Genomic DNA, 13,139 nt, shown 5'->3' on the forward strand with positions numbered 1-13,139 from the left:
ATGGCAAGATCAAAATTAATCATAGATGTAGTCCTTCATGTGATGTGTACCTAAGCCACAGAGCTCTCTGCTGCAGGAGCTGATACTAAAAATTACGTGCTTTCAGAAAGCAGCTAGGCAAATTCTTGGGATGAGGAAGACATTTAAGGTTAGTAAGTAGAAGGACAAATTCCTGCTGTATGGAATCCACGAACAGCAATTTATTGAGGCCAACAGAATATTCTGGAGAAATACTACTGTATGCTTGCTCTGTTCTCCTAGGCACTTACTGTTGGTGACTGTCATGATACAGTTTTCGTTCCACTGTAGTGCAGCCATTCTTATGTTCAAGCGATAGTATATTGGAGTGGATGAAAACCTCTTTCTTGTGGTTTTCCTCTCTAAGCACGTATCTGACATCTAGCAGGAAAATAGGTGATATGATGTGCCTGCCACCTGTGCTTGTGTTAAAACTGACCTGGCAGATGTTGACCCTTTTGGGCTCAAGAAGTCATGGATTGAATAACTGTTGTTGTTTGTTGGAGGAATTGCAGTGATTCATGGAGCTACATTATTATAAGTTATGAACTAGAAGAAAGGTTTTTCAGTGCTGAAGTCACTGACCAGTTTGGATCTCATCCACAAAATCTGTCCGTCTGACGAGACTTTGATAACTCTATTGTAAAGTGATGGAACAGAGATGACTGTTCATCTGACTATGAATCAAGTGGAAGTGGAATCAGAGCCCTTTCTTTATTGTGGTTTTAGTACTAAGGAAAAAGGGCAATGCTGACACTGGGAACTGAAGCCCAGTTAGCACCCGCTGCTTTGCTTCATGCAGCTTCCTTACTTGGTCTGTTTCCAGGGATGCTTGATACTCAGTATTGTGTACCTTTTCACCTGAAATGTCTACCATTTTCTCTCTCTCTCTCTTTTTTTTTCTTTCCCAATTGTTGCCCTCTGCAGCCACTTCTGTGTTCATATGTGATTAAAATTTACCTCTTAGAAGAGGAAGCATCTAAAGGAAGAAAAAGAGATATAAAATGTACCTAGCTCTTCTCTCTTATATGACTGTTGTGACATTCCTACTCTGAGTGATTTCAAAGGTTTTTCAGCCTTCTTGGTTCTCTGGGGTAGATGTTAATAGCACTGGATTGTGAAAATGTATAAGTTTTGCACAGGATTCATTCTCTAACTAGAAGTCTGGAATTCAGAAGGGAAAGTGGTTACCTGAACTGTAGAGAGGCTTTCTTGAGCCAGCTGAACACTGATTGGTTCCTTGTTTTTGTAACAACTGTGTCCAGAAGAGTAGACTTAAGTCTGTCCCTCATGACTTTACTTCAGATGTTTTGGTTGCAAAAACAGAGGGACATCACCTTTGACTCTTCCATGACAGTATAACACAGGTGGTTTTTCTTCACTCTGTATATTTGGTGGCTTAACTGCTAGAAACACATTTAAGAAGTGTTCTGAATTGTTAGGTGTTGCTGGTATCTCATGCTTGTTCTATTATTGTAACATGTTCTAAAGTAAAAAGAATTTAATTCCATTCAATTCTTGATACTTCTCTGCATAGTTTTTTCTAATTCATTCGTTATAAGTAGGTGCTATGGGAGAAATTAACTTCTTTTGTCAGTAAAAATTCTCCTCACTTTCCCTTTTTCTTTTGGGGTGTGGAAAGTAACATAACTAGAACCCTTTCCTCTGATTCCTGAGAGCAAGTTCCATAAGGCATATAAGAAAAAAAAATCTGCCTCACCATAAGATGATCTTAAGTTTCTGCAATCCTCTTCAAAAACTGCGTATGGGGCCCTACACTTAGACTATTTCTATAATTCTTTTAACCTGGCCATATAGGTATCTGAGGTTTATGTACAGTTGATACGCAATGTTAATTTTCGGCAGAATCCATGATTTCAAATTTTATGACCAAATGCTTGTACGTACTTAAAAAAAATAAAATAAAATTGAGCTATCCATGAATCTTCCATAACTGGAGGAATTCTCATGTGTGTTCCTCTAAAAGCTCCTGCTGCAGAAGTCTAAGCGCAACCAAGTAAACTGGAGCTTGTGGTACTGACAGCTGCCACATGGACATGTTAGTACTGCTTCTTGGGCTAGCTTTTTAGCATGGGAAAGTAAGTTCCTCAGCAATCTCTTCCAAATTTTCCAGCACTGCATCAGCTTAGTGGCTTGAGTCACATCACGCTATTGGACTGTATCTTTTTGAAAGATAGTCAGAAAGATCAAAGGGTCATTGTGGGGAAGTAAGCTCTCCACAAATGGTACGTTTTGCTGTGAGATTGGAGATTTTTTGCTTGTGGTGGTCTGTCCTGTTGAGCTCTGCAGTTTCTGTAACAGCATCTAAATATGGATGTGCCTTTCTATTAAAATACAGTAAGTATTATAACTTAAAGGTCGGGACTTTTACTTGCTTATCCTACTAAAAAGACTGCTATCACTTTTTCTTCTAAAAACCAATAATTAAAAATTTATGTAATAAATAATGGTAGCATTTACAATTTTGTGATCATTGATAAAACACAAATGTAGCCTGGTACCCTGCAGTATTTGTAGCTGACTTTAATATACAGTTTAACAAACAGTATTTAAAAAAACCCCACATTTATGAAGAATGAAAAAAATATACTGAGCTATGTCCTGCGAGAGAGAAGGGGTGTAGGGGTGTGTGTGTAGGTATGGATTTTATGGATTGGCAGCTTAGCTGGATGAATTGTTGTTATAGATACTTTTGTCAATTCCTAAACATATTTTAATAGGCACTAGTAGTCACATAGTACTGAAGTTAGAGTTGGTAGTTGACATGCTTAAATGGTTGTGTTTGGTTTTTTTCCCTCTGCCTGTTTGAAATTTAGGATGGTACAACAGTTTTCAGTGGACTTTGAAAAAAGAATCGAAGGATCAGGAGATCAGGTTGATACACTAGAACTTTCAGGAGGTGCCAAAATCAATCGTATTTTCCATGAACGTTTCCCTTTTGAACTAGTGAAGGTATTTATCCATCTTGTTGGTGTGCTTTGTGTTTTATTTATGTATTCTTACGTTCATACTGATAGTAGTAAATCCAAGATAGGTCTGTTTGGAAGAACATGCTCTTAACTGTGGAAAAAATTACATGAAGTTATAATTGAGACATTTGGCTTAATTTCTAGTTTTGGATACTGAGACCTGCAAGGAATTCTGAAATATAGGAATTAGAATATAATTTTAATTCCAGTTCTTACTATTTTCCATGCTTTTTTATTGTTTTACCACAAATAGTGTCTTCTTTCTGGTTACATGGCACAGGCAAACAACTACAGTCACTAAATTTAAGTTGTTGTGTTCAAGTAGCTAGTACCTATTAAAATTTGAGTTATGGAAAATAGCCATTTTCTGTGTTTTCTACCTCCTGTATTCAGTGCATTAAACCAAAGCCATCTTTCAGTCCTACACTTTTGTAGTGGGAGGTGGAGCAGAAGCAAATTTGGTGTTTCGAGATAACATTTCTTCTCCTGATACATCTCTTCTGGCTTACCCATTCTTTGGATAACAGAATAAACAGTGGGGTGTGAACTAATGAAACCTGGTTTCCTATGAATTTGTGTTACATATTCTTTGATTTTTCTTCCACTACAGTGACTTCAGCTTCCCCTCACCATCAACTCTACTGCATCTCTAGTCCCTGTTCTTTTACACTTTTCTTAAGCTTCCTTTCCACCTCTTTTATGTTCAACTGCCTTGACATCCCCCAACTTTTAGTTGGTTAAGAACCAGACAGTATTGTGGCTGGTTCCAGGGTTTAAAAGTGGTAGGTCAACTAGCAGTCCAACAGAACAGATGACAGTTGGGCTTAGGTAACGATCCTTTCATTTGTGACAACACTGACTTCTCTTCTAGCTATCTGGCTTTCAAGGAACTTAAAGAAAAGCTTTATAACTTCATAAATGAAACCTCTCTTAAATTTGGTTGAAAAACAGTAGAATGGGAAGGAGAGGTTAAACAGACCATAATCACAGAAGTTGCACCACTTTAGGAAATCAGGCTTAAAAAAAAAAGTTGCATCTTCCAAATCCTGTTTCTGGCTTACTCTATCAACTCTGCAAAATTGTTCCAGCTGTTGGTGTATCTGGAATGGAAGGGTGCATAATTTTCAACAATCCTTACTGCTGCCTGTAGCCTTTGTGTCAAAATGTTTTAAAATACCTATGCTTTGGTTAGTGTAATTAGAAATGAGTGTTTTGCCTGTCTTCCAGTTATGTTGGGAGAGGTAGTATTTTCTGTTTTATTAAAAGCTTCCCCATATATGATCTCATATGGTTTTGTTCCTCTAGATGGAATTCAATGAAAAGGAACTGCGGAGAGAAATAAGTTATGCCATCAAGAACATACATGGTATCAGGCAAGTATTCCCATCTTTCCAAGCCCAGTCACATTATAGAAGGTGTGCTCTTTTTAACCTCTGAACATGCTGGCTATTGACTGCTGGGCTATGTCACCAGCACACTGCTCCCAGCAGCTGACTTTTTTTCTTCCACTCCTTTACGCTTCTGTTTTTCAGGTAGCTATTTTGGGCCAAACAGTTGGTTTGCCCAAAGAGGTTTAATTTACCTGGAAATGGTGGAAAATTATTTTACAGAGAAAATCAATGACTTTTTTTTCTGGTAGTGTCTGCAGTTCTGTTAAGCCCATATTCCTGAAAAGTCATAAGTTTTAGAGGGAAAGCTTGTGCCTTTATATGGAACAAACCTTTCAGCTTGTGTTGCGGCTGACTCCTTGCATTATCTTACTCCCCTTTATTCTCAACTGTTTCTTGAAATGACTGATTTACAACTGAGTTGGCTAAGGTTTCACTTTGTGGATATGTCTGCAGTACATTATTAGGTTTGGGAGGAGGAGGTATTTGGTATTTTGGTTTGGAATGACCTAATTATCTCACTTTGGAATGATCAGTCTATTTTGGATGGACACTTTATCAGATGCATAACAATTCTTTGTTCTTTTGACAAAAGAACAGATTCCAAAAAGCTTGTGTTCTTCTTTTGTGGGTTTGGGTTTTTTTGTTTGCTTGTTTGTTTGGTTTTGTTTTGGTGTTGGGTTTTTTGGTTTTGTTTTCTTTTTTCCCCTCCTTCTACCCACTTGTGAGTATGTAATATCTTTTGAAAGCATTGCTTACAAGCTTTGTTGTTCTTAGTGTTCTGGAAAATGTTCTTTGCATTACTTGTATAGTAAATTCTCAAATGGTTGACTCTAGTAGTGGTGCAGTGTTTGAACTTTTCTGGCCTTATTGATGGAAGGGTCTTGATGAGCAATTTATGGTAGTGAACTGATAGTTTGGGGCATGTTTTTATAGTTTGCTTTTTTATATAATCTATCTGCCAAGATAGACCTTTGCAAGCAGTGTTTGAAAGAGAAGTAAGGCCTATTTGTTTAGAACTGGTTCTGTAAGGTATCTGTTATATAGGTTCGTATACACTGCAGTGACCAACTGTGAAATTCACCATATAGGACTCTGAGTAGCAGAACCACATTTCCTGTTATGAGTGGAAAGTGGAGCTATAGGATTCTTACGGGTTTGCTGTGCAAGTGATCATGCATGGAGTGCTGCAGCTGCCATTCATCCCTTCTCTAAGGTTTGATGCACTGCTGAAGAGGCTTTACTGCATTATATCAGTAATCCTTAGAGTTCTCGCAGTCATCTTCAAGTAATAGGGCATGTTTCTAGTTTTGTATTCTTATTCACAATGACACTGTTTTTTAGAGAAAGGAGCAAATTTAGTTCTGTGGAAGCCTGTTTGTGTACGGATTGTTATTACTCAGCTGTAAGCCTCTGAAAATGAAGATATGAGCAATTCAGTAAAAAAATCTTCCTTGCAGGATGTTTTTATTACTGTCTTACGTACTCTTTTATGTCCACAGAACAGGTTTGTTTACTCCAGATATGGCATTTGAAGCCATTGTTAAAAAACAGATAGTCAAGCTGAAAGGACCTTGCTTAAAAAGTGTGGATCTGGTGATGCAAGAGTTAATCAACACTGTCAAGAAGTGCACTAAAAAGGTAACTTGCGAACAGATCTGGTAATGTAAGTATAATGTAATGGTACAGTAGATAATATAAAGCCTGTCTTGCATTTTATGGTATTATATGTGATTTCTGATCTAGTCACTTGATGTACAGAGTAAGACTCTATAAAGTAATTAGAACTTCTGCAAAAACTCTCAAAACAATGTAATGCTGGAAATGTTAATTTTTGATTCCTGTGTTTTGAAAATATATATACACCTTGTGATTGGAGTTTTTTCTGAGTCAAGAGTGGCCCCCAGTTTCCTCTTTAAAACCATGTTTTCATTGGTACTGAAAATGTAATGTAGGCAGCAATTCCATGGATGTACAAATCAGCAAAAAAAATTGTACTTTAAAGTTTTCTTTTCCAACGCTAAAAAGAGGAAGAAACAGTGAAACTTCTCTAGAGCAAAGGCCTCACGTGTTCAGAGACATCTATCAAGGAGAGAAAAATGCCCTTTCTATGTAGAAACTTTACTGGGTAGCACCACAGTTCTTTGCAATGTAATGGGTCCACAACTTCTCCTGTGCTTTTTTCCATACACAATGCCAAAATGTCTGATCTCCAGCTGTCAGAAAGTTAGAAGTGGAAAGCTAGGAAGACTTCACCTCCCTTGTATTTGCATGTCCTTGTGTTAGTGTTGATGAATGAGCTTGCTGCAGAGACATGTTGAATGTTTAAGTGGAAAGAACTGCTGAGCATTGAACTTCCTGATATGAAAATTGTGTGCATCAATTAAACTTTTAACTCAATATGAAAATTGTGTGCATCAATTAAACTTTTAACTCAAGATCCTGCGAGTGTAATAAATTAAGAAATACATTAATCAAAGGAAAATGTAGTATTACTGTGTGTATTTGGGAATGGTTTTCCTGAAGTGTGTGCTGGGGTTCGTGTATACTCTTAGAATGAAACCTCAAACTTCACTCCCCCCAGCTATGGCTAAGAAAGCATGTCAGATAATACTATAATATGAAGCTCCCCCCCCCCCCCCCCCCCCGACTTTTCACCTTCATAGGAAAGTTGTCATCTGTAAATACTGTGACTCACTTTCTGGAGCATTGACAGCTAACAGTTGCTGATTTTCAATTCTCTTTTCTCCCATTACTCTGTGATATTCTAGAAGAACCCATTGACTCTGGCAGACTTCTTAGCTAACTGGCTACTTTTATTATCTCACCTTCTGTTCATCTGTCTTTCCCACCGTCTCAGAGTGCAGGGTACACTAACAGTAGCAAGTACAGGAGCAGCTCTGGGGTGTGAGCACAGGTATGCTGAAGTTGTTGAGAAATATCCTGTCACATCCTTTGTGTTTTTCTGATTAATGCAATTTTTTTGTACCAATGAGCAGGTAAAGGAGCCATTTCTTAAAACAGGAAAGGGTGACAATCTTTTTTACAAAAATCATGGAGAAGTGGATTCACTGCAATATTTTGAGCTGAGTTTCCAGGTTTTTTCACTTTTTTCAAAGTTCGGAAGATATGCCACTTGAATTAATTGTGCAGATTCTTTTCCTGGTGCTATTGGCCAAATTTACTGTTGTGTTTTGCTGTTTACATTTTTAAGTATTGTTATTGAGATGTAAAGATGTTGCCACAAGGTGGAGCCTTCAAAGAACAAGAAACTTGGAAATTTAAAGTGCGACTCTGGAATTAGGCACAGTAGAAGAGAGAGGCATGGAGAAACCTCAGCCCAAGGCTGATAAACTGTGGTTCACATGTCCAAAATGTCTTTTCTTCAATGTTCCATGGAGCAAAAGCACAGAAACAATCCAAGGGTTTAAGTCTTTCCAGTTTCTCTGGAAAATGACCACTAACAGCAAGTAAGGCTTGCTTTGTAGTGTAGTTAACTTTTAGCCCAAGCATTTATAATAATTGCCTTCTTCCAAAGAGGAAAGCTGGAGGCTCCCCTGTTTGTATTCTATTGAAGCCACCCTGCAGGTATAAATTTCTGTTAATTTTGCTTTTCAGTTGGCAACATATCCAAGGTTGTGTGAGGAAACGGAAAGAATTGTTGCCGGCTACATTCGTGAAAGAGAAGAGAAGACCAAGGATCAGGTGAGAATAAATAGGAGATCTAACAGTTTGGGGAAGTGCATGAAGGAAGAAAGTTCTTATGTACGAAGTACAGTAAGACAATGAAAGATTTTTTTTTTTTAATTTTTTTTTTAGCAGGCTGTATATTTTAGAGGGACAGAGAAATTGCTCCTCTACCATTGAGCTTTGACAGAGGAGACTAGAATTGTTACAGAAAATCCTAATCTGGTCTTTCAAAATCAGGATTGGTGGCTTAAAGTAGCGTTGGCTTGTTCCTGTGCCACAGTGTGCCATCGTCTTAGCTGTGCCACAACAGCTGTTTGTGGGAAATTGATTAATGATTAAACAAATGCACACAGAAATAGCCAGCCTTTTTTTCTACTTTGTTTTCAGGTTTTTTTAACAAATCCCTCCCATGTTCTAATTACAATGAGGCCCACAAGCAATTGTACTGGGACTCTTGCGGGAATGACAAGCTTTCCTTCAAGTTTAAAAAAAACAGAATAAAATTTCAGAGAAACTTGTTTAGAACATTCACCACCCAGCTAAGCACTCCAAATCCAGGAAACTTCAAAGCTTAGACTACATGTGAGAAAATGCACTGGAAGTGGAAACAGGAATTATTGTCTGGAGAGTGCAGAGTGTGACAACAGAAATATTTGGGGAAGAAGGGCTAGGCAGAGCTCTTAAGTTGTTCTGGACTCTTGGCTCTCTAGTCCCTGTGCAAACTAGGGTGCTGTGCAGCATATCCTGCTTCTTTTACTTTAATCTGTGCTGTGAATGTAGTATTAAAAATAATTTTTGAAAAATTGTATTTGCTGGGCTTGTACTTGCAGGGAGTTCTAATTAGGACACTCAGTTATTTCAAAATTTGGAAGAAGATACAAATTACTTAGAATAAGTGAGTCTTTTTTCCTATTACTCCATTCTTCACTGTGTGCACATACCTGGCAATTCCCAAGAAAAAAGTACAAAATACCAGCTTTCTGTAAATGCCGAGAATTGGTCAAATAGGTTATTGTCACATATTCACATCATTATTTATGCTGTTAGCAGTTACCATTAATAAATCAAAACACTAGTGAGGATATTTTCAGAGGTAAGAGCTAGATCCAAATCCCCACTATCTTTTGCTCTGAGTGAGGCACCTAATATCTTCTGGAAATTGTGAAGAATTTGAGAGTGATGCTGTGTTTGAGGAACTGTACAGAAATAACTCTGTACCCTTTGAAGAGATTAAATGCTACCGTTTGGTAGCAATAGGTTTCTTCCTTGCTCCCTGCTGATAAATGGAAGTCTGAAAAGATGAGGGGAAAGTGCAGTCTCATGCATGTTCAAGAAGCTGTTCAAGGGTGGGAGTGAGTTTTCTCTAATATCTTATCAAGTTCTTTGCCGAGTTAGATTATCAAGTTTGAATCAAATTCTGTGTCTGGGTTATAGAAGGACTGGCAAGTGATAAGTATACAAACCATTCATTCTGTTATTTCATTGACTAGTCCATCTCTCAGTCCAGATGCATACACCAGAATGGCTGTCTAGTACCTAGACTCTACATTTTCTGGGCCAGCGCTAGCTTACCTATCTATCACTTCTTTGTGTAGTACCTAAAGAAAATGTGGGTACCCTGATTTTAGGTTTAAGGTTTGGGTTCCTTGCTGGCTTGGCTGGAATGCTACAAATAGAATTTTGCAAAACTTAACTTGCAAAACATAGAGCTAGAATCTACATTATGTATTATTAAACTCTCTCTGGCCATGTATCATTGATCTTAATGAAGTGGACAAAGGGGCAAGGTAGTGAAAAATTAGGTCTGTCAGGAAAAAAATAGGAAGAGGGAATAGCTCTTCTGTAGTCTAGCTTATTAAACAAGCACACAAACAGAAGCGGTGGGATTTAGAAAATATTGTTGCTTTTGGCCTGAACAGTTATGAAAGCAATATTCAATAATGCAGAAAATGCACAAGTTCTCTTTTCTCCCTTCCTTTTCCTCAATCTCTCTCCTCCACCTTACCCATCCTTTTTTTGCTCTCCTGTCTCCCTTAATAGGTGCTGCTGCTGATTGATATCCAGGTTTCTTACATCAACACCAACCACGAAGACTTCATTGGCTTTGCAAAGTATGTATATAGAGACTTTGTTATAAAGACACTTTCAGGTTTTTTGTTTTGTTTTGTTTTTGTTGGTTTTTTTACTAAGTTCAAAACACAAGTCCTGAAGTGTGACATGAGTGTGAAGTGAATCCTGAAGTGAAGATGCAAGCTGCAAAGTCCCAAACATCCCTTTCTCAACATACACAGTGTTGAACTCTGTCCTACTTGTAGGAGGTTCTTTATCCCCGTTCACAAGCCTGGTTTCACTGAAGCTGAAGCTTATGGCTTGGCCTGGAATCACATGCATCTCAGGAAGCAGCTTTGGCAAGCCGATGCCCTCACTGTATCCATTTAGGGACCACAGAAATGTATAATATCGGTGGTCTTTCCACATTGTTGCTAATGCATATTTTGGGAGCTGTGATTCTGTGTGAAACAGTCTTGCTCAGAGTAATGGATGTCACTGAATTGTAAGTGTGCCTGCTGTTTGGCTGTAGAGAATAATAGTAGCAGAATGCCCTGCAGGGCCTGGTTTGACGTTCTCCTCACTTAATTGAAAAGGCTGTGAGAATATTCTCCAGAATGTTCTTCCTCAGCTTCCAGCAATTTGTGCCTCAGGAGCTTCATACCAACATTTTGACACTGGTAAAAACATTAAAGATGTCTTCACTCCTTGAAGAATGAATGTTCCTTCAGTCATATTCATGCCATATTTGCCATAACAGTGTTTGGAATCACAACAGGTTTCATTCATGTGGGATGCTGGCAACAAAGTTTGGCACCACAGTACGTATTATACTATGGCCTATTCTAGTTAGCACTGTGAAGGAAGGTCTACACCTTTGGCAGTATGCCCTGAAGTTTTAAAACACGGAGTTCAGTAAGCTGAGAGGGGAGGAGGCAAAGCCAGGCACTGTTTGTGTTTGGTTTGAGCAACTTTCTCTATAATTGTTTGCAGGTCCTAGATACCTTTATCAGTTCTCTTGACAAACGACAGGATGTTGTAGGAATGGTAGCTGGCCTTCTAGAGGTCAAGATAACAACCTGTCTGCTATTTACTTCTCTTCATCCTTTTCTGACAGGAAAAAGCCTGCTAAAAACACTCCATATATATTAATGGTGTGTGTTGTGACCTTGGGAAGTCACATAGTCCAACCTCCTGCTCAGAGGAGGGTCAATGCTGAGTACAGACCAGGTTACTCAGGGCTTTGTTGAATCAGATCTGGAAAGATTCCAACACTGGAGATTCTCCAGCCTCTCTATGCAGCCTGTTCCAATGCTTGCCTCTCCTCACTGTGAAAAGACTTTTCCTTGTGTCAAGTTAGAACCTTCCATGTTTTATAGTCTTGCATTCTAGAGTGCCAGGTACATCTGGAGCTACTTCATTATGTGTCTCCCTGGAAAAATCCCCCTCATGGATCCTGCTGCCAAGGCCTGTAGTTCAGTCCGTGGTCCTCACTGCTGTGTCTTTTCCAAGGAGTTGCAATGCCCAAGTTCAATTTCTTGGGAAAGCTGCTTCCTCTTTTGTCAATTGAGATCTAGAAATCCCCAGCCACTGTGCACAGGGTATAAGCAGATAACAAATGGCTCTTTGCTTAAGTTTACTGGTAAGTTTAAGCAAGTGTTTCTGTAGGTTGAAACTGACGGGAAGGGAAGTATCTTTGTTGACTCGTGCTCGACTGGAAGAGAAAACTTGGATAACTAAGAACAATTTAAAATGTAAAATATATTAATTTATGAGCTAAGCAGTATAAAATACACATTTTAAACTATAATCATGTTATTGTTATAGCAATTATGTTAGAACTGGAAAATGAAATAAATTTTGGGTGGCATATGGGCTTCTGCAGTGTCTAAACATTCTGGACTATAGATTCCTCAGATTCCCTAGTGTTTCCTTTCTTTTGCTGAGTCTTCTAGCCAGTTGTCTCATGTGACTGCAGTGTTTTGTAAGTCTAAGTCCTGTGAACCTTGTTCATAAGAATGAAAGCACAAGACATTTCAAACTACCTTGCAGCATTGCAGGGCCTAAGGCAGGTACAGCACAATGTGAATTGACTTGAAAAGGATTTAAGAACGCCCATATTTAGAACAACTTTGCATAGCTATGAAATTGTGAAATCTTAGAATATTAATGTTTGTCTCTTTTAGCAGAACGAGTGGTTAAACATTGGGATTGGGTTTGTTTCTAGCTGGTGTAACTCAGACATAGCTACATGCTTCCATCTGCATAAAGAGTAATTTGTATTTAGAACAGTAAATAGAGGACCAATTGCAGGGCTATTTCTAAAAGGCATGGGGTTCTTAGTATGATGTTAGTGGTCTAATTAGCTTTCCTAAGGCGATAAAATAAAATAAAAATATAAAACCCCCAAACCCCCAAACCAAACCAAAGGAATGGCAATTAGGTTTTCTAAAGGCATCTCATGTGTTTCTCAAACAACAGATTGGAATTGGTGAGGGGTTAATGCTGTGTTTTCTGTGTGCATGTTATTTAATCATAGTTTATGCACCAAAGCTTATGCAACTCAGATCATGCACCAGAGACATGCAGTGTTATTTGGTCAAAAGGATCTGGATGATTGAGAGGTAAGCCCAGTGAATAGGCACATGGAATAAACATCCTTGTGGATCTTCTCACGGACAGTATGTGGACTGCTGGTTTGATAGAGTATGGTCTGAAGGGCAGGATCAAAGTTGGGACAGGGTTGAGTTTGGTGCTTCAGCAATTCTTTGGAACAGCAGCTGTGCACAAAACAGTTCCAGGATTGGCCTGTAGGCTGTGATCCAAGCACTTCTCTTTGTCTTACTCTTTCAGAGCTGCGTTTGTAGTTGATCTAATTATCCTTTTTTCTTCAGTTTATCAATGCCTGGTGAAATGGTATAATCCAATCCAAACAAAGCTTCCCGTTACCAGTGGCCACTCTGGTGGTTGAGTAGCCAAAGCCTGCTCTCTGAACTCTTTTCTT

At 38.6% G+C, this 13,139-nt stretch overlaps 1 protein-coding gene across 5 annotated transcripts in view; it reads left to right on the top strand.

Moving 5' to 3' along the window:
- Nucleotides 1-13,139, top strand: part of DNM3 (dynamin 3) — a 190,947-nt gene that overhangs the window by 43,120 nt on the left and 134,688 nt on the right. For all 5 annotated transcript variants that reach the window (XM_069789847.1, XM_069789846.1, XM_069789848.1 and 2 more), the window contains 5 exons: nt 2,856-2,991; nt 4,314-4,381; nt 5,899-6,037; nt 8,015-8,101; nt 10,127-10,197. In XM_069789847.1, coding sequence (XP_069645948.1) covers nt 2,856-2,991; nt 4,314-4,381; nt 5,899-6,037; nt 8,015-8,101; nt 10,127-10,197 — 501 coding nt within the window. The remainder of the gene's footprint in view (nt 1-2,855; nt 2,992-4,313; nt 4,382-5,898; nt 6,038-8,014; nt 8,102-10,126; nt 10,198-13,139) is intronic.

This window comes from Haliaeetus albicilla, chromosome 8 (genome assembly GCF_947461875.1).
Source record: "Haliaeetus albicilla chromosome 8, bHalAlb1.1, whole genome shotgun sequence".
Classification (NCBI taxonomy): Eukaryota; Metazoa; Chordata; class Aves; order Accipitriformes; family Accipitridae; genus Haliaeetus; species Haliaeetus albicilla.